At 44.7% G+C, this 21,478-nt stretch overlaps 1 protein-coding gene across 4 annotated transcripts in view; it reads right to left on the reverse strand.

Annotated features, from left to right (window-relative positions):
- Positions 1-21,478, reverse strand: part of GADL1 (glutamate decarboxylase like 1) — a 189,313-nt gene that overhangs the window by 88,246 nt on the left and 79,589 nt on the right. For all 4 annotated transcript variants that reach the window (XM_069561229.1, XM_069561228.1, XM_069561230.1 and 1 more), the window contains one exon: positions 5,626-5,825. In XM_069561229.1, the coding sequence (XP_069417330.1) occupies positions 5,626-5,825 (200 nt within the window). The remainder of the gene's footprint in view (positions 1-5,625; positions 5,826-21,478) is intronic.

The raw sequence follows: 21,478 nt of genomic DNA on the forward strand, positions 1-21,478 counted from the left end.
GCTTTGTTTCAAGACACCTGCCATTGAATTACTTAGTGGCTTAGATAGAATAATGCAGAGTCTACCATACTTGTATAGTATGAGAAGAACACAAAAAGGGCAATAGAACTTTCTGAACCTTTTAGTTCAATGGGCAACTATGAATATTTATGGTTGACAGTTTCACGTTTTCACCGCTGGGTAGTTATCTCCCAACTTCTGAAGATGACACCTGTCAGAAAGAACTAAAACCTTCTCGGGATTATTGAAAAGGGAGTACTCTCTCCTCTAAACCTTGAAGTTGAACCTGGGAGGCTACAGATCTGATCCTCTTGGGAACTACCTTCCTACAGGGGAGTAAACCCAATGTGAAGGGGAGCAGACCTGACTGATGAACAGAAATTAAGGCCTGGTGAACTTGCCTAAGCCCTTAGAACAAGCCATTCCACGGTCATCACTACACTGACTTATCAGTTACACGAGCCAATGAATTAACTTTGTTTATAATACTTTGATAGTTTCTGTTGCTCACCACCAAGCATCCTAATTTATTAAAATATTTATAGATTTTTCAAACTACTTTTTAAACCCAAATCACCAGAAATGCTGACTTCTAACAGGCTTCTGAAAGTGCCAGGCCATCTCTTTTCCTGTCTTTATTTCCAAGCCCTTCAGCATATTAGCCTTGCAGTTCTTCCTACCTCTTGACACTGACCTTGGCCATCTGATCTGCTTGGGCCACTGGAATGCTCATGGGCATGATGCATGCTACCAGGAGTTTAAAGCAGGCTTGCCACCTTGGGCTTGTGTCACCACCATCACAAGAACAGGCTCTGGCTCAAGGAAGTTACAAGACACGCCAGCAGCAGACCCAGGCCTCCCCCCACCCCCACAGCCACCTGAGAACGAGATGAAGCCACTCCAGCCAACTTACAGACCTCTCAGAATAAACAACTGTCGGTTTAAGATCTTGGGTTTTCACTGTTTCCAAGGCAGAAATACAGACGCAGACACAGAGAATGGACACATGCGGACGCAGTGGGGAAGGAGGCGGGGCGGGATGAATCTGGAAGCGGCACTGATGTATATACACCGCTGCTGCTGCTGCCCCCGCCGCCGAGTAGCTTCAGTCGTGTCCGACTCTAGGCGACCCCAGAGACGGCAGCCCACCAGGCTCCCCTGTCCCTGGGATTCTCCAGGCAAGAACACTGGAGTGGGTTGCCATTTCCTTCTCCAGCGGAAGTGAAAAGTGAAAGTGAAGTCATTCAGTCATGTCCGACTCTTAGCGACCCCATGGACTGCAGCCTACCAGGCTCCTCCGTCCATGGGATCTTCCAGGCAAGAGTACTGGAGTGGGGTGCCATTGCCTTCTCCGGGTATATACACTAACAAATGTGAAAGAGCTGGCTAGTGGGGAGCTGCTGTCCAGTACAGGGAGCTCAGCCTGGTGCTGTGATGACCTAAAGGACAGGCATGAGGAGAGGGGAGGGGGGTCCATGAGGGCTGGGATATAGGCATACATATGGCTCCAAAATCACTGCAGATGATGATTGCAGCCATGAAATTAAAAGATGCTTACTCCTTGGAAGGAAAGTTATGACCTACCAAGATAGCATATTCAAAAGCAGAGACATTATTTTGCCAACAAAGGTTCGTCTAGTCAAGGCTATGGATTTTCCTGTGGTCACGTATGGATGTGAGAGTTGGACTGAGAAAAAAAGCTGAGCGCCGAAGAATTGATGCATTTGAACTGTGGTGTTGGAGAAGACTCTTGAGAGTCCCTTGGACTGCAAGGAGATCTAACCAGTCCATTCTAAAGGAGATCAGCCCTGGATTTCTTTGGAAGGAATGATGCTAAAGCTAAAGCTCCAGTACTTTGGCCACCTCATGCGAAGAGTTGACTCATTGGAAAAGACTCTGATGCTGCAAGGGATTGGGGGCAGGAGGAGAAGGGGACGGCAGAGGATGAGATGGCTAGATGGCATCACCGACTCGATGGACACGAGTCTGAGTGAACTCCGGGAGTTGGTGATGGACAGGGAGGCCTGGCGTGCTGCGATTCATGGGGTCACAAAGAATCGGACACGACTGAGCGACTCAACTGAACTGAATGGCTAGTTCACCTCACTGTGCAGAAGAAAGTAACATAACATTGTAAAGCAATTATATTCCAATTAAGAAAAAAAGATCCTGGGTTTTCAGACAGTCCTCACTGGTACTCAGAGCACCCTTGTCCCACAGAGCGGCATGCAGAGCATCTACACTATTCCCCTAAATAAGGAGGAGGCTGATTAAGTCCCAGGGAGACCCTGCAGGCTTTTGCCAGTGAAATATGAACAGGGAGTAAAGAAGGAGAGGTTTTCCAAACCAGAGATCACAAACACTGATGCTTCTAGGGACCAAGCAGGTAAGAAAAAAATTTTTTAAAAATAATTAAAACACAGCATGTGGCATTTGCCAGGCACTGTCCTGGGTGTTTTATAAATATCAGTTCATGGAATCCTCCTAACAGTTATCTGAGTTCAAAGTCGCTATCTTTAGGATCCTGGGATGGAACAGTACAGAAAGTTTCAGCAGCTTGCCCCGGTCATGAAGCTTATCAAGGGTGGCCCTCGCTTTCCCTGGCTCTTGGCCTCTCTGAACCACAGTGAAACAGGCTTGACGAAACCCAGGAGCGTGGGGGACACCACTGCGTTCAGTGCCTTGTCACCATGTGGGACTGAGAGCGCGCTCATCTTCTGAAGAAGCCAGGAATCTAGACTGTTTACAATTTCCCGCTTTAAAACTGTTCGGAATGTTTGGATGCTCGATTTTTAAAACACAATCAAGGTTAACTCAAAACAGCTCAGGCTCGGCAAATCACAATTAGAGCCACACTTGGCTGTGGCCTGCCCTCCACCCACCATCTCAGCAGCAGAGCCCTCTCAGGTGACAAGCGTTCAGCACGCACATCTCAGGCCCTCCTCTAGTGTCACTGCAGTTCAGTTCAGTCGCTCAGTCATGTCCGACACTTTGCGACCCCATGAATCGCAGCACGCCAGGCCTCCCTGTCCATCCCCAACTCCCAGAGCTCACTCAGACTCACGTCCATCGAGTCCGTGATGCCATCCAGCCATCTCATCCTCGGTCGTCCCCTTCTCCTCCTGCCCCCAATCCCTCCCAGCACCAGAGTCTTTTCCAATGAGTCAACTCTTCACATGAGGTGGCCAAAGTACTGGAACTTCAGCTTTAGCATCATTCTCGCCAAAGAAATCCCAGGGTTGATCTTCAGAATGGACTGGTTGGATCTCCTTGCAGTCCAAGGGACTCTCAAGAGTTTTCTCCAACACCACAGTTCAAAAGCATCAATTCTTTGGCACTCAGCCTTCTTCACAGTCCAACTCTCACATCCATACATGACCACAGGAAAATCCATAGCCTTGACTAGACGGACCTTAGTCGGCAAAGTAATATCTCTGCTTTTGAATATACTATGTAGGTTGGTCATAACTTTTCTTCCAAGGAGTAAGCATCTTTTAATTTCATGGCTGCAGTCACCATCTGCAGTGATTCTGGAGCCCCCAAAAATAAAGTCTGACGCTGTTTCCACTGTTTCCCCTTCTATTTCCCATGAAGTGATGGGACTGGATGCCATGATCTTCGTTTTCTGAATGTTGAGCTTTAAGCCAACTTTTTCACTCTCCTCTTTCACTTTCATCAAGAGGCTTTTTAGCTCCTCTTCACTTTCTGCCATAAGGGTGATGTTATCTGCATATCTGAGGTTATTGATATTTCTCCCGACAATCTTGATTCCAGCTTGTGTTTCTTCCAGTCCAGCGTTTCTCATGATGTACTCTGCATAGAAGTTAAATAAGCAGGGTCACACTAGACAGCCTTGACGTACTCCTTTTCCTATTTGGAACCAGTCTGTTGTTCCATGTCCAGTTCTAACTGTTGCTTCCTGACCTGCATACAGATTTCTCAAGAGGCAGGTCAGGTGGTCTGGTATTCCCATCTCTTTCAGAATTTTCCACAGTTTATTGTGATCCACACAGTCAAAGGCTTTGGCATAGTCAATAAAGCAGAAGTAGATGTTTTTCTGGAACTCTCTTGCTTTTTCCATGATCCAGTGGATGTTGGCAATTTGATGTCTGGTTCCTCTGCCTTTTCTAAAACCAGCTTGAACATCAGGGAGTTCACAGTTCACGTATTGCTGAAGCCTGGCTTGGAGAATTTTGAGCATTACTTTACTAGCATGTGAGATGAGTGCAATTGTGTGGTAGTTTGAGCATTCTTTGGCATTGCCTTTGTTTGGAATTGGAATGAAAACTGCCCTTTTCCAGTCCTGTGGCCACTGCTGAGTTTTCCAAATTTGCTGGCATACTGAGTTCAGCACTTTCACACCGAAATCAGATTGATTATATTCTTTGCAGCCAAAGATGGAGAAGCTCTATACAGTCAACAAAAACAAGACCGGGAGCTGACTGTGGCTCAGAGCATGAACTCCTTATTGCCAAATTCAGACTTAAATTGAAGAAAGTAGGGAAAACCGCTAGACCATTCATGTATGACCTAAATCAAATCCCTTATGATTATACAGTGGAAATGAGAAATAGATTTAAGGGTCTAGATCTGATAGATAGAGTGCCTGATGAACTATGGAATGAGGTTCATGACATTGTACAGGAGACAGGGATCAAGACCATCCCCATGGAAAAGAAATGCAAAAAAGCAAAATGGCTGTCTGGGGAGGCCTTACAAATAGCTGTGAAAAGAAGAGGGGTGAAAAGCAAAGGAGAAAAGGAAAGATATAAGCATCTGAATGCAGAGTTCCAAAGAATAGCAAGAAGAGATAAGAAAGCCTTCTTCAGTGATCGATGCAAAGAAATAGAGGAAAACAACAGAATGGGAAAGACTAGAGATCACTTCAAGAAAATTAGAGATACCAAGGGAACATTTCATGCAAAGATGGGCTTGATAAAAGACAGAAATGGTCTGGACCTAACAGAAGCAGAAGATATTAAGGAGAGGTGGCAAGAATACACGGAAGAACTGCACAAAAAAGATCTTCACGACCCAGATAATCACGATGGTGTGTCATTGCAAGTGGTTTCAAAAGCTTTGTCCTCATGCTAGAAAAGGACGAGTGACCGGAGAGCCGCCACATTCGCCTCTGCCTGTCTGTCCTTCTGTCAGCCCCACATTCTCACAGGCCATATTTCGGGTCCTTGAAGTTACCGGGATCTCTCCCACACACAGAGATTGGACCTGGGGCTCCCTCTGCCTGAAATCAATCGTCTCTCCTCTCCTCACTGGGCCTTAGCTGCATGCCCCTTCCTCCAGGAATCCTCTGCCAGCACCCTCATGACCACACTAGGGAATGCACCTGAGTGCTTCTGGAGCACCGTGTGCCTCCCCTTACCAAAACGTAGTGCACCTGAATTTCATCTGCTCTGCCGCCTGGATGTATCTCTCCCCAGGCTAGAACGCTGCAGAGCAGAGGGGAGAGCTGCTTTGTTCCCAACATCTAAAATAGAGGGTGCTGAGAAAATGGTTATGACATGAAAGAAGGGATCTATATACGAGAGGACATGTACAGATCTTACCAACGTACCTTCAGTGAGTCTATTAGACACCCATGGACACACACACACACAGAGCAAGTACCTAGATAAAGCAAGAGCGCGGTTAACTCTTTCTTCAAGGCCTAATGTGCCCAGGGCCTTCCAGGCCATCCAGAACTTGAATGCATCTGGTCTCCTGCTGCATTGGATGGACTTGTCACCCGTGTCATAGCTGACATCATAAAATTTATCCTGCTGGAAGAGGTAAGACGCGTTGGCCGAGTAGCATCTCTTAAGAAGGTCCTTTCGGGAAAAAAAATAGAAAGAAAGACAACTTGTAATATTGTCCATTTTTCAAATACATTTGATTTCAAAATCACTCTCCACCAACAAAACCTCGTATAATATTCTACTGCTTTGGGCCAAAGGCATTTGGTCTGGCTCTGTGACTGACCTGTCACACTAGGTGTGTATTAACTTTGAGACATAGACAACTCCTTGTATTTTCAAAAAAACCCCAAATCCTCAGAGTTGAGAATGCTAAGTCCATCTTCACACTTGTTTTGGTGAGTATTAACTTTAAACAACCATGTCATCATCTGTATGACATCAACATGAGCCAATTACTCCAGATGGGGGGGGAAAAAAAACTATCTGTGACTCACTCAAGGTTCCACATTAGAAAAATACCAAACACACTGTATATACTTTATACAATTTCACAGGTGAAAAAAGTAGGCCTTGGGGACTTTGCTGGTGGTCTAGCAGCTAGGACTCCAGACTCCCAACGCAGAGGCCTTGGGTCTGATTCCTGGTCAGGGAACTAGATCCCGCACACTGCAACTAAGAATTCCATGTCACAAGGAAGATCGAGGATCCCGTGTGCCACAACTGAGACCCAGTGCAGCCAAAGAAATAGAAATTAAACAAAAAACACTAGGCTTTAAAATCCCTTCTTTCGATATATATCCATAATGAAAAGGCCAGAATTGACAGTTAACCCAGAGATTTAAAAAAAAAAAAAATCTGAGGAAAGAGCAATGGAAGAGTAAAAAAAAAGAACCGACTAAATAGCACCTAGAGTTCCCTAGGGTTTGGGGTTTGGTCTCACACTGGTTTCATCTGTAATCAAATTCAATTTACATTTATTGACTGGTTACTTCTCTACAATTTACCCTGAGTGACAATTTATCCTGTTTATTTCCATTCTACAGTCTTTACTTTGACCTCAAATTATTAGCATTTAAGCCCTGTTTCCTTCAAGGCATGTGGGATCCAAAACCCCAGGATTCTGAACCCACCCCTCAGCCCCCACAACTCCCTGAGCATCTCACTCCCAGGCAACAGCTATGAGAACCTCTGCTTCCCCAGCATAACAGACTATTCAATGTCCCTCAGCCACAAGACGATGCCCTGTCTCTATCTTTGTTCACACTGTTTGCTCGACCTTTAATATATTAATATATATTTCTCTGCTTGAATATATTTGGCACATTCGGAAGAATATACCCAGCATATTTATAAGCTGTCAAATTTACTAGCATCGAATGTGGCTTCCCTCTTTGGGTTCCATCTCAGGTTCTGCTTCCCGCCAGCGTTTTCTCCCTGCCCCTCTTGCTAGACCCCTTTCCTCCTCTCCCCCTTGACTGCATTTGCTGGCTTTGGTTCTGAGTCACCCCTACTGGGCGAGCAGCCCTCTATATTCTCTCCTTGAGAACCAAGCAGCTTCTCGATGGCAGGAATCATTTCCCGTCCATGTCCACACCCACAGGGCTTAACACAGCACTGAGCACAAGACCCTCACTAAGCTGTTAGCGGAGGACACGGCTCCCCGCGCTCTGTCCCTCTCCCCCATCACCCTGACATATCATGTGAACAGAATAAACAGAGGCACAGGAACGCCGTCCAGACTCTAACAATGCGGAACCACCAGCTCTGACAGGAAGCCCTGGAGAAACTCCCCAGAGTCACAGAGGTCCTAGAGAAAATGATCCCTCCTAAAGAGGGAACATGCATTTTATTTTTTCTGAGAGACTACGTATTCATCCATTTAACAAACATTTAGAAATTTGCTTATGATGAGTCAGGCACTGTACTTTACAGTGTGCATATCAAACAGAAAACGTTTTCCAATAGTACGGATTTTCAGTTTAGTGGGAGACTGACGTATCATTCAATGATTATTTTCAATATCTACTTCTAAGAATAAGCCTTCTTTTGTACACATTGTTGTATTTAAAATAAAGTGCTTTTCCATGAGAGAATGTGTTTATTCCAGGTACCCATCTGACTGATCAACAAGTATATAAAGAATAAAAAGAAAATTTCAAAATTTCAAAATATCATATTCCAAATGAAAGCACACGTTTGCTGTTTCAATAACAATATTGGCCTGTGTGGACACTAATTTGGGTATTATTTGCACCAGAAAGTATGATTCAATACTATGCAAAACAATGTATACTGACTATAGTCAAGAACTCCCAAGTCCCACTCATCCACTATCCAAAAGTAAACTGATTTTAAAATAACAAAGGAATGCTCATAAACCTTCAGCCGGGCTCAGATAGGTAATATTGGCAGACACAGGAGAAGAGGCGATTGCTCCAGTGTGATCATTAAGGTAGAAAAAGCACGTATTCTTTAAGCTTTAGCTTAATTCTATCATCAATCTCTCAACTCTGATCATAGCTGCCACCGCCACATCTCCCTACTCTCAGAGGTCAGGAAATTTGGGTATTGTTTCCATAGCAACTACAGCCTGACCATATATTACGACATTGAAAGGCCACTGCAGATTAAGGACAAAGCACACATGTGCGTGCACACGCACGCACACACACACACACACACACACACACTTGTACTTGCATCATGAGTACAAATTCACTTTCATCAGCCATGAAAGATGCAAAAACATCCCCACAGCACATGAACCCTGGACACATCCTGGGCAAGTTTCAGTGCCTGCTGCTAGTGATTGAAAGGGAGAGGAACCCATCCATCCTGGGAAGACGAATGGCATCACTGTAGGCAAATGCAGGAGCAGAGAGCCCAGAGAGTACGTCGCAAGATGAGTGATTACCCCGTAGACATGACACTGCTGATCTCGCTGCACTGAAAAATCCTCCTGCTTGGGGAGGTCTCATGAACAACTAAAGGCTTGGGACTTCCTTTATTGAAAATAAATGAGAACTCTCCCCACAAAGTCCCGGCTTTGCATTTCAGTTTCTGTCCTTGCACTAAAATGGATGAGATGTCTCTAGTTTTAAGACAGGCATCAACTAAGAGGATGTTCAGATCTCCAGGGAAAAACAGCACTTTAGAATAAGTGTGGTAAAAGTGAACGTTTTTGAAAATAATTAGTCACTGTTGTGCTGTTACAGAGAAGGACTGTGTTTGTCTTGCTCATCTTTATATCCTTAGCCCTGGCAAGACAATAAATACTCGTTATCTAAATTTCAAAGACAAATATTCAATGAGAATGCCGATTGTTCCATATTGTGATAGCATCTCAAACAATTCTCAGGAATTAGGAGACAATGGGTTAGGACACATACAGTGACAAGTGAAAGAAATGAAATCAGCAGCTTAAGCAAAAAGGGAAAATTTTTATAGGCATGCATATTTTAAAATCCAGTCATATATATCAGGCACAGTTGGATCCGGGACTAAACTGGGAATCTATCTTTTCTCTTTTATTCTATTTTCTCATGTGTTGGCCTCACTCTTAGAACATGGGGAGGAAGCCTCGGAATGGGGGCTCCCAGGAGGACCTGTGAGCCCAGAGGGAGGCTCTGTGTGGAGAGCCAGGAGATCAGCGAGGAGGCAGCCTTGGCTGGTGATGCTACCCCTGCAGAGAGCGAGACCAGTGACCTTCCAGCCTCCAGCTCTGTCTGAAGCCAGTGGGCCAGCGAGCGTGGGACACATAGTTCCCAGCAGTCAGACACCTTTCAGGGCAAAGCAGAGGAAAACTGGAGGACGAATTACACAGTACAAGGAGACAAATGACAAGCACACTACAAGAGTCTAGAAACCACAACTCTCCTTTCCACCGAGCATGTAACAGGCCTGAGTAGAGCTAACATTTGTGGAGTCCTCATTGCGTGCCAGGTACTGTGTGTGGGTGAACTCGTAAATCTCATAACAGCTTGAAGAGGTTATTCCATTATGTTTTCAACGCCACTGCAGGTGTGTGAAAGCTGCAACCTGGCAAGGTTCAGCTAATGACATAAGATCATGCAGCTACTGAGTGGTACAGCTGGCTTTCAAACTGAGGCTGCTAGGATTCAGGATGCGAACTCTCTAACCTGTGACACTCTCCTCTCTCTACACTGGAGCTTAACTACATGTGGAGGAGAACGAAAAGAAAGAAAGTGAGGTCGCTCAGTCGTGTCCGACTCTTTGCGAGCCCATGGACTGCAGCCCACCAGGCTCCTCCATCCATGGGATTTTCCAGGCAAGAGTACTGGAGTGGGGTGCCATTTCCTCCTCCAGGGGATCTTCCTCACCCAGGGATCAAACCTGGGTCTCCCAGATTGTAGGCAGTCGCTTTACCATATGAGCCACCAGGGAGGTTATGTGGAGGAGAGGGCCCCATAAACATTCATGAAGAGCTTTTTGTTTGTTTGTTTTTAATTGGAGTATAGTTGCTTACAGTGTTGTGTTAGCTTTTGCTGCACAGCAGAGTGAATCAGCTGTATGTATACATGTATCCTCTTGTCTTTGGATGTCCTTCCCATTTTGGTCACCACAGAGCGCTAAGTAGAGGGAAAGGGAAGGTACATCCTTTGTAACAGGATGTATCTGCCAGTGACACTACAGGAGTAGACCAAGTTGATAGAATATATTAAAGCTATTATAAGACATCTTAGAGCAATAGGAAGACTTAGCCACGGTCTTCATTCTCCAAGCAGAAGTAAGCCTGACCTTGCTTAGCTCTCATGATGACGGCTGTCTTAGATAATGTGGGTCTTTACAAGAATGAAAGACACAACAAGTACAGTCCAGGGAGAGAGTAGGGCTCACCAGGGGAACTGAGGGCCAGGAGCCATCAGCTTGTTAGGGGAGGAAAATGATTGGAACCGCCCACCCTGGCCAGGCACCATAGTAACCATTTGCACGGGTTGTTTTGTGACAGGAGGTCCTGGTAAGGGAACTAATAAGCCTCCACCAACCAGAAGAGTTCGGGAAAGGTCAAAAGGAAACATCACATGTCTGACCACCTCCCAGAATCCTTCTCTCTGGCATTCATCTTGGCTGAACAAGGCGTGCACCACCAAGAAAGACTCTTGAGTCAGAATGATTAGCTAAAGACAACCCAGAAATTAATCCCATCACCATAACACCGGACACTGCAAGCCATGGGGCAGAGCAGTTCTCCTGGGTTTCCTTACCCTCCTGCTCTCCACCCGGGTGCCCTTTCCCAATAAAATCTCTTACTTTGTCAGCACATGTGTCCCCTCGGACAATTCATTTCCGAGTGTTAGACAAGAGCCCAGTTTTGGGCCCTGGAAGGGGTCCTCCTTCCTGCAACCACCTGGCCAAGTGGAGCTGGTCTGGGGGGTCTTCAGTTTCCTTAGGCAGAGGGGGGACAATGGATGTGCTCACTGACCACTGAAGGGTAGACTGGGGAGGAGGGAAGAGAGCAAGCCGATGACAACGTCAGTGTCATTTTCCATGAAAGGAAGTAGATCAAACCGAATCATGGACAAGGTGGCTGTATTAGGCAGAGCCAAGAAGAGTCGGGAAAGAAAATAGAGGAGGAGAAAGAGAACAGAAAGAAGGAAGGGTAAGAAAATGCTCAAAGTTTATCTCTTTGGGGATTTCTTAAGTCTTTCCTTCTTTTATTCTCCTTTCTTTTCTTTCTGACTTTCAGACGCAAATGGAACATTTTACAAACCCTTAGGAAGGAGAGCCGGTCATCAGAATCACTTGGAGCAACAAAAACCTTTGCCTTCAATCTTCCCTGTACTCCTGTGCTCCTGTCTCTGTCCGTGAAACTTCCACCCGATTTCCTGGCCCCATGCAGTCACTGACGATGGTGGCTTGTGTGTTTCATACGCGGCTCAGCCATGTTGTAAGATCCGCCCACTTGCTGGGAATCTGCTTCAAACGGTAACCACTTCCGGGCCTCCACTTCCGGGACCTGCACGCACCGTATGTCTGTGTCATGCCCCACACACAGATGTGTCCATCTGTCAGACAGACACCTCAGAGCAGGTGTCCTCTCATTCCTGAATTCTTTACACAGGCACTTTTCATTTTCCATTAATCCCTCTTTGGGGGATTTATCTAATTCATTTTCTTCCTGCTGTAGTTTTTCTGTTCTCAGTTACAGTAGAAAATTATTAAGTCACCTCATGCCACCTCCTTGGAGGAGGAAATGGCAACCCACTCCAGTGTTCTTGCCCGGGGAATCCCGGGGACGGAGGAGCCTGGTGGGCTGCCGTCTATGGGGTCGCGCAGAGTCGGACACGACTGAAGCGACTTAGCAGCAGCAGCATGTCACCTCCAGGTAGAGAGGTTTTTGTTTTTGATGAACGGCCATAGTTTCTCCCTCAACTCATCACCACATCTGAGTTCTTATCTGCCGTCTCCTCTGCCATCTGCACAGCTGGGTCAGCCACTGACCGCTTCAGTTTCTGCGGAAGGCTTCCAATCCTGTTAGGAGGCTTCAGCGACCAGCGAGGAGCTGTTTTCTGACAGGCTGATTCTGTGTGCTGTTCCATTCCCTTCGAGCATGTCCCTAGCTCTGGTGTGACCTACACGTCAGCCTCTGCCCACATCTTCAGTTAATTCTCCCAGTTTTTCCTCCTCCCCTTCCCCTCATCACCTGTATATTCTAGGAGATGTTAGGGTTAGAAGTGTGCTGATATTTATGGGGTTTGTGCTTCAAATTCTGAAGAGCTGGGGGATGGTTACCTGGCTGTCTGTTGCCACGTGGTGCTTTCCTGCCATTTCCTCATCTTCTTAGTAAAGTTCACATCAGCCTCTGTTGTCTCAAAATACAGCTGTGCTGTTACCCCTCTTTGCAGGGGTAATCCTGCATTACCCCCTGCTTGATGGACAGCCTGATTCAAGCTGTTTCCAGAAAGTTTCTGGGTACTGTGAGATGGGCTTTTTCATAAAAATGTAATATCCTCATGCACACAACACATTTAACCACACAGTGCTCTGTGAAGGGATTGATATATTCCTTGAGGAAACATCATTTCATCCATGAAGATCCAACTTCCATGGATGATCCATACTTGCTTTGTCTTCCTCTTTGGGGCAGAGATTATTTTTTTCCCCATAATTCCAAAGCTGCTTTTAAACAGTTGAGTTCCAACTCCCCTTCCTGTAATGCATTTGACATAGTTTTCAAAATCATCACTTTTCCACTGTACTTCTCTAAGTTATGAAACAGATCCTACAACTCTGTGCCCCAGTTCAAGGTGGAAGGGGAAGAAAGCACACACCGCCCCCACATTTTCTTCTGAAATGTAAATCTCCCTTAAATACCCCTGAACTAAGGGTTAGACTCAGCAGATTCTGAAATGAGGAGGCTGAGCTAAAAGACATTTTTAAGAAATGCAAACTTAATACTTTAAAGTGGTGGTGCCTATGGGGAGCGGAAAGGCAGGCTCAATGTCTCAAAGAACCTGTGACGGCTTCTATAAATAGACAAGAACATTTGATAGTGCGGAGTTCATTTGGCAAAACCTCACACATTTAAAAATATTTCAACATGGCCTCTCAGGACAGATGGAAATTTTCTGATCTTCTCCGGGCAGCTATCAACATACCTTCTCTGTTAGAGATCATCTAAAACACTGTTTTTCAAACTCTGAATATAACCCACAGTAAGAAATTATTTTTAAATAGTGATAGCATCCACTCTAAACTACAAGAAACGGAAACAAAAGTTTTCTGATAGAGTGGCCATCATTTCTACATGAAATGCATACTGATATTTTCTATTCCATTTTATTGCCACTGTTCATTAAAAAGGAAAATAAAACCCTGACATGACTTATAATTAACCATATAACTCAAGATTAATTAGCATGGTGTTTCTTAATCCAAGTTAACATTAGAATTATCTGATGAGATTTTTTTTTTTAATAGCAATTCAGGGCCCTTTATTCCAGACCAAAAAATCAGAATCTTTGATGTGGGGTAATTTTTTTTTTCAAGTTCCCCAGGTAACCCCACTGTGCAGCCAGGACTGCAAACCACTGCTCTGAGGGATCTTGACCTTCTGCTGAAAAATTCTGATCTAGAAATTTCAGTAGGTGACACATTTATGTTGAATCCAGCAAACTCTCAAGTGCTGAGTTTTCACCAGAGCACATAAACCAGAGTGATTATCTGCCTTCTTTTTGTGCTGTGAAGGCCAATCATCAAAGATTTATTTGTGTGTGAGGACAAGTAAAGAGTGATTTTCATCCATGCACCTAAATAAAGAACATTATGGGGTCAATATGAATAATGCTGGAGTCTTCGCTGGTGGGGAAAATGCTCTGAGCCATGAAAAATATGACCAAGGATTTGGCGTGGATGTGATGTGCAAAATAAATAAATAAATAAGTAACCTTAATCTATTACCAGAGATCAAATTGGCAACATCCACTGGATCATCGAAAAAGCAAGAGAGTTCCAGAAAAACATCTAATTCTGCTTTATTGACTATGCCAAAGCCTTTGACTGTGTGGGTCACAACAACTGTGGAAAATTCTTAAAGAGATGGGAATACCAGACCACCTCACCTGTCTCCTGAGAAATCTGTATGCAGGTCAGGAAGCAACAGTTAGAACTGGACATGGAACAGCAGACTGGCTCCAAATCAGGGAAAGGAATACATCAAGGCTATATATTGTCACCCTGATTATTTAACTTCTATGCAGAGTACATCATGAGAAACGCTGGGCTGGAGGAAGCACAAGCTGGAATCAAGATTGCCAGGAGAAATATCAATAACCTCAGATATGCAGATGACACCACCCTTACAGCAGAAAGCGAAGAAGAACTAAAGAGCCTCTTGATGAAAGTGAAAGAGGAGAGTGAAAAAGTTGGCTTAAAGCTCAACATTCAGAAAACGAAGATCATGACATTCAGCATCACTTCATGGGAAATAGATGGGGAAACAGTGGCAACAGTGGCTGACTTTATTTTGGGGGGCTCCAAAATCACTGCAGATGGTGATTGCAGCTATGAAATTAAAAGATGCTTCTTGGAAGAAAAGTTATGACCAATCTAGATAGCATATTAAAAAGCAGAAACATTACTTAGCTGACAAAGGTCTGTCTAGTCAAAGCTACGGTTTTTCCAGTGGTCATGTATGGATATAAGAGTTGGACCATAAAGAAAGCTGAGCACCGAAAAATCGATGCTTTTGAACTGCATTGTTGGAGAAGACTCTTGAGAGTCCCTTGGACAGAAAGGAGATCCAATCAGTCCATCCTAAAGGAAATCAGTCCTGAATATTCATTGGAAGGACTGATGCTGAAGCTGAAGCTCGAAAACTTTGGCCACCTGGTGCAAAGAACTGACTCATTGGAAAAGACCTTGATGTTGGGAAAGCTTAAAGATGGGAGAAGAAGGGGATGACAGAGGCCGAGATGGTTGGATGGTGTTACCGACTCGATGCACATGAGTTTGAGTAAGCTCTGGGAGTTGGTGATGGACAGGGAAGCCTGGCGTGCTGCAGCCCATGGGGTCACAAAGAGTCAGACACGACTGAGTGACTGAACTGACTGAACTAATCTATTACATTTTTTGATTTGCTAGGTGTTTGTGATTGGGACAAAGACTCATTTGTTTTTGGAAGCTTAATCATATCCACGTGGATATGAGTAAACCTCATTCATTCAAGCCAATGGGAGGAAATGAGAGCTTGCATTAGTTCCATCTCTGACTTTCTAGATTCTATCTGCTATAGCCAACCTTTCTTGTTGCAAAAGGGATTTAAGGAAGCTCACAAAAGTACAATATGGTGAATTAGAAGAGCAAAGGAAGAAGGGGAGGCAAGAGAGCAGGGCAGGTGGGAGAGAGGAGGGAGGTGAGGCAGTGGGGTGGGAGGGGAAGGGGGAGAGGCCGATGCGGAAACACGATGAAACGTGAAGTGACGTCTGTGCCAGGAGGATGAAAGGGGACAGGCTATTTGCCAAGTTGCTGGCACACCTGGCCCCACGGACACAGCCAAGGCATCCAGGCAACTAAGCACCAAGCCTTTACTGTGAACTGTCAACCGCATCACGCTGCCCCATCACCTCACTCCTCGGGCATCTGTAATTGGAAGATGAGGACACCGTGCTGCATCCCACCCCGTGGGGACGGGGATTCATGGCACAGTGTTGAAGCGAATGTCTGGAAGAAAACATTTATTAATTCAGAACATATTCCTTTAGTCTAGATGGTTAGTTAATTCTCTCCAAGATGGGTGGACAGACACAGATGGAAATGAGGTCTTTCAAACTGGAGAAAACAGACACCGAAAGCGTGCTGCTTTGGACGGAGGCCAGGAGAGCCATTCCACGTCAGAATGCAACATGGAACAAAATCAGACTATGTCTCCGGCTTATCACGATGCTGTTCACAGGGGCAGGTCCAGCGGCAAGGCTGCCAGCCTACACTTCTGGGGCCTGAGCGTCGTTGAGAGGCCTGGAGCACAGGTGAGAGATCGATTTTGTACAGGGAATGCGACCCAGGAGGGCCGTTTCTGAAACACTGCCCCCTGCTCGTCTTCGTACAAACCCCATGAGAGGGTGGTTGATATTACCATAAGCATGGGCAATCCTACAGAAAACTAGCCTAAGTAACAGTTTAAAATGAGCCAGGAAGCACTCGGTAAAAATCTCTGAATAGATCCTAGAATTGGGGGAACAAAAGTATATTTTCCCAGACTCATGGTAAAATATACAGATGTGCTAAGAAGGCAAAGAATGTTCCCACTATGCACATGGACAGTTGCCCGCTTGGAAGAACCTGTGCCCTCAGTGGCATGGGGTGCCCACCACATGGCTGGCAGTGTGCCGTGCACTTCTGCACCTTCTCTCCTTCAAGGCCACAGTATTTCTTCAAAATGGGAAATGTCTCCATTTAACAGATAAAATAGTGAAAGATCAGAGAAGTTAAGCGACTTGTCAAAGTCACATAGTGAAGGACAGAGGGAGAATTTGAACACAAGTCTTGCCAGGCATCAAGGCCCCTACATGGATGTACCCCCTGATAAACTGTATTTAATGCCAGAGTTTCCTAATCAAACTGTGATCCCAGAGCATGGGGAAGACAACCCCCTCTCCTCTGGAGGTTCTAAATCAGGGATGGGCAAACAATTTCTGCAAATGGCCAGAAGGAAATGTTTTCAGCTTCATACAATATTTGAGAGCCTTCCCAGGTGGCACTAGTGGTTAAGAACCCACATGCCAACACAGGGGATGCAAGAGATGTGGGTTCAGTTCCTGGGTCAGGAAGATACCCTGGAGGAGGAAATGGCAACCCATTCCAGTATTCTCGCCTGGAGCCTCCATGGACAGAGGGGCCTAGCGGGCTACAGTCCATGGGGTCGCAGAGTCGGCCACGACTGAAGCAACTGAGCATACGTAAGCCATGTACTTGCTGTCACAGCTACTCAGCTCTGGGCCGATAGCCTGAGAGTAGCCTTATGTGACACGTGAATGACCAGACCACACTGGACTGTTCTGGGCTGTTCAGAACATAAGTCTGAGAATAACTGCAGTGAAGATGTCACCCTGATTCCTAGCCTGTATCCTCGAGCCCTCAAGCCCCCTCTGTTCAGAACCCTTTAGGAAGGTCCTGTGGGCTGACCAGTCCTGTGCCCAGAACCACAGGAACTTCAAATGAACCACAGCTATATTTTTCCTCTTCCAGTCTCTCAAAATCCATGAACTGGTACAATGATAAAGGATAGCATGTCTTTACTTTTTTCTATTTGGGGGGTGGGGTACACTGCAGAGCATGTGGGATCTTAGTTCCCCAACCAGGGATCCAATCCACGTCCCCTACGTTGGAAGCATGGAGTCTTAACCACTGGATCACCCAGGAAGTCTCCAGTATTCCTTTTCTACGAATTCTGCAGCCTGGCACCGAGGAATGACATTTTTTTTGGTCCTAAATAATTATGAGAAATGCCCTGAATGGAAGTGACACCCTGCCCCAAGAATGCCTAAAACAAGGGGGTGGCTTTGGGGGACATCCCCAGGTGGGGACCGTTAATCCCCACCAGTTCCCACCACTTCACTGGGAAACTCCATAGCCAATATCAGACTCTATGGTACAGTGAAGACTGCCAGCTTCATAAAGTTTACCTCAGCACTCATTACCAGTGAACCCATCCCCAATCACAACCTTTTTAAATTAAGGAGACACATAAAGAACTTCACTCCCCTGGAGATTTTCCTCCTGGCTTTCAACTGAAGCCTTTAAGTGAAGGGCAGCGTACAGCTCTCACAATGGGAAAATACAATCTGTTTAAGTGACTAACCTTCTAATGCTTGCCGCTGCTACCTTGCTGGTAGAAAACAATCTTTTTCCTATTATATATAAATTCCTGGTTCTCAGTAGCTCTGAAAAAAAGCTATGTATTTCATTGCATTTCACTGCATCTCTGGCAAGTTGGATATTGAAATGGCACAAAGATGCTGACAATCCTCTAAATGAATGCATTGGTATTTCCGTGACTGGTGACTGGGTGTCAAGGGTTTAATCCACACTATGGTGCTGTCTAAAACTGGTAATAAAACAGAGGAATAATACACCGAGATAAGATCCAAAGGACATATAATAGTGACATGTGCTGCTCCGTGACAAGGGCATAATGAAACTTACTATGGGAGAGACTCGCTTTATAAAAAAGAAGCCGTGAACTTCTTTCTGACAACTGCTGTGAGCTAGAAACGGGCAAGATGCAATCCATCTTCCCTGTTCCATTTCTGTTTCTGGACCAGGTTTAAAACTCAGCAATCCATTAGTAAGTTGTCACAGCAAGAGATGGAAGATGTTTATAGCTCACAATCCAGGCTCTCTGCCCAGCTGCCAGCGACCCCTTACTCTCCCTCTCTCCCACGGGGACGGTATCACCTTCCCCCAGGCCATCCCCCTGGTCCCAGCTGACTAGACCAGAGGAGGAGAAGACAAGCTATTTGGAACAAATACTGGGAAATCCTAATTTAACTTGTGCTGGTCTCTTGGGTAAAGATGTAAACATCATACTGTGAAGTGTCAGCTTTTACCTGTCACATGAACCAAAAAACAAAATTGTTATGAATTTCAAAATATCACTTTGGATAGGCAAAAATGAAACACTTTTTTTTTTTTTGCTGAAAACATTTCTGATCTGGAGCTATGTTTCTTTCTAATGCAAAATATTTAATCAGGTCATTTCCAGAAAAACTCAAAACTCAAATTGAGAGATCTCTTGGACCATACAGACATAAAATATGGGTGACTGAGATTCTTCCTCTGAGTTTTCTTTCTTTTCCTCTTAGTTTGATATCATTGGGGCATTCACAGATGCCACTGAGGAGGGTTGCCAGATAAAATACAAGACCATCTATCGAATTTGAATTATATACATTTCATATAAACTCATAAAACTCAAAATTTTAGTAAAGGTATTATCCATGCAATATTTAGGATATAGTTTTACTAAAATATTATATGGGACTTCCCTGGTAGCCCAGTGGTTAAGAATGTGCCTTGCAATGCAGGGGACATAGGGCCAATCCCTGATCGGGGAACTAAGACCCCAAATGCCGGGAAGCAACTAAGCGCGTGTGCCACGACTGGAGACTCCGTGCGCTGCAGTGAAAATCCATGCACCGCAAACAAGACCCAGCGCAGCCAAACAAATAAGTAAAATATTATATGTCATTTGTCTGAAATTCGCATTTCACTGAGCATCTTATGTTTTCAGTTGCTAAGTCTGATGACTGAAGGCAGGGAAGGGACATCTGTTTCCGCAGTGTGGTCGCTGCTGTCTTTGTACTGAGGCCTTGCCCCATCTCTAGCTCCTCCCAGATGGCCTTTTCGGTTTATGTCTGAAGACCTCACAAGGCCTCTGGCTGTCAGCTCACAGGAGTCGGGCTCCCGGCTTCTTGCCCTATTTCCAGGCTCCCTGGTGTCCCTGGTCCATTCTCAGTCTCTTTCGATTGATCTCCTGACCAGCCTACAGGAGAACTCAGGGCTATCTCAGGTACCCTCATGCCTCAATACGCTCCCTTCTCATCTCTGCTTAATTTCTATTTTCCAGATTGACATGAAAGGCAGGGGAGGAGGGAGCCATCACAACTCTCTGAGCCTCACCCAGAACCTGAATCAAGAGAGGAAAGAACCCACAGAATCTACTTATGGGGAAGTTCTGTTTTTTTCTGGAACGCCCCTGGCTTTGCTTATCTATATTTAATGCTTGGTTCCCCTTCAAACACTCTTCCTTCATCCCTCCCCAAACCTGAGGACTGTTTGTCTCCTTGGGAAAGAAAATGCAAACTAAAAGTGGATTCTGGATAAGATACCCTTCCAAGTTTTGAGTTTAAAAGGTAAAAATTCATCACTCTTGATCTCTGCTTTCATTTTGATTATCCAACTATAATAAAACAAACCGGAATTTCATAACATGTCTTTAGCACTTGGGAAGTTAAAATTACTTTTATAAATCACCCTTGGCTTGAAGAGTAAATCAACACTATTATTAAAGATTAATTGCAAAATAACTTAAATGAGAATACTCCAAAACAAAACGAGGAGCTGAGCCAAAACTGTCCTCAACTGTAAAATAACATTTTTTACAGAACAAAAACATGAAGAAGCAGGAGTAAATGAATAACAATTAAATAAACTTAATAAAGATGTGAACTGAAAAAAAATCAATGCAAGAAGTGATTCTTATGGAGAAAAGATAAGTTAAGCAAATTAGATCAGAAAATATTTTAAAAATTAAGACTTCAGGCAAGGATATAAGGTGGAAATTAGATGAAAATGATGAGATGATATAGATTCTATACAATCTCAATAAAATTTATTAAATATTTGAGAATATTCATAAAATTGATCAAGCAGAGCAGAAAGTTCTTAATAGCTGAATAAATATGACAATATAAACAAAGAATTATCTCCCCCTAAATTTCTGAACAAGAGTTTTATGACTGACTTTTCTGACCATTTCTTAAAACTGACGATCCGTATGCTCTTGTAATTATTCTAAAACAAATACAACAGTTGAAAGGTGACAGTCAAAATACAATCCAATCAAGACAACAGGTGCACACACACACACACACACACACACAGAGGAGACTAATCATATGTATGGAGCGAAAGTGAAAGTATTAGTCACTCAGTCACGTCAGACTCTTTCTGATCCCATGGACTGTAGCCTCTGTCCATGGAATTCTCCAGGCAAGAATACTGGAGTGGATAGCCATTCCCTTCTCCAGGGATCAAACCCAGGTGTCCTGCATTGCAGGCAGATTCTTTGCTGTCTGAGCCATTGGTTTAGTTGCTAAGTCATGTCCAACTCTTGTGACCCCATGGACTGTAGCCCACCAGTCTCCTCTGTCCATGGGATTTTCCAGGGAAGAGTACTGGAGTGGATTGCCATTTCCTTCTCCAGGGGATCTTCCCAACCCAGGAATCGAACCCAGGTCTCCTGCATTGCAGGCAGATTCTTTACCGACTGAGCTGTGAGGGAAGTCCATCTGAGCCATTAGGGAAACCCAATTGTATGTCCATGGGCCAAAATCTAAGTATACAAACCCATCAACATCAACATATTAAAGCAATTTACTGCAACAAAGTGAGGTTAATTAGTAATGTAGAAAATCAATGAACATACACCTAACTTTGTTCACAATTAAAAGGATAGAACTACCCTTTGCTATTAGTCACTAAGTCATGTCAGACTTTTTGCAACCCTATTGGCTATAGCCCACCAGGCTCCTCTGTCCATGGGA

Source organism: Ovis canadensis, chromosome 19 (assembly GCF_042477335.2).
Source record: "Ovis canadensis isolate MfBH-ARS-UI-01 breed Bighorn chromosome 19, ARS-UI_OviCan_v2, whole genome shotgun sequence".
NCBI lineage: Eukaryota > Metazoa > Chordata > Mammalia > Artiodactyla > Bovidae > Ovis > Ovis canadensis.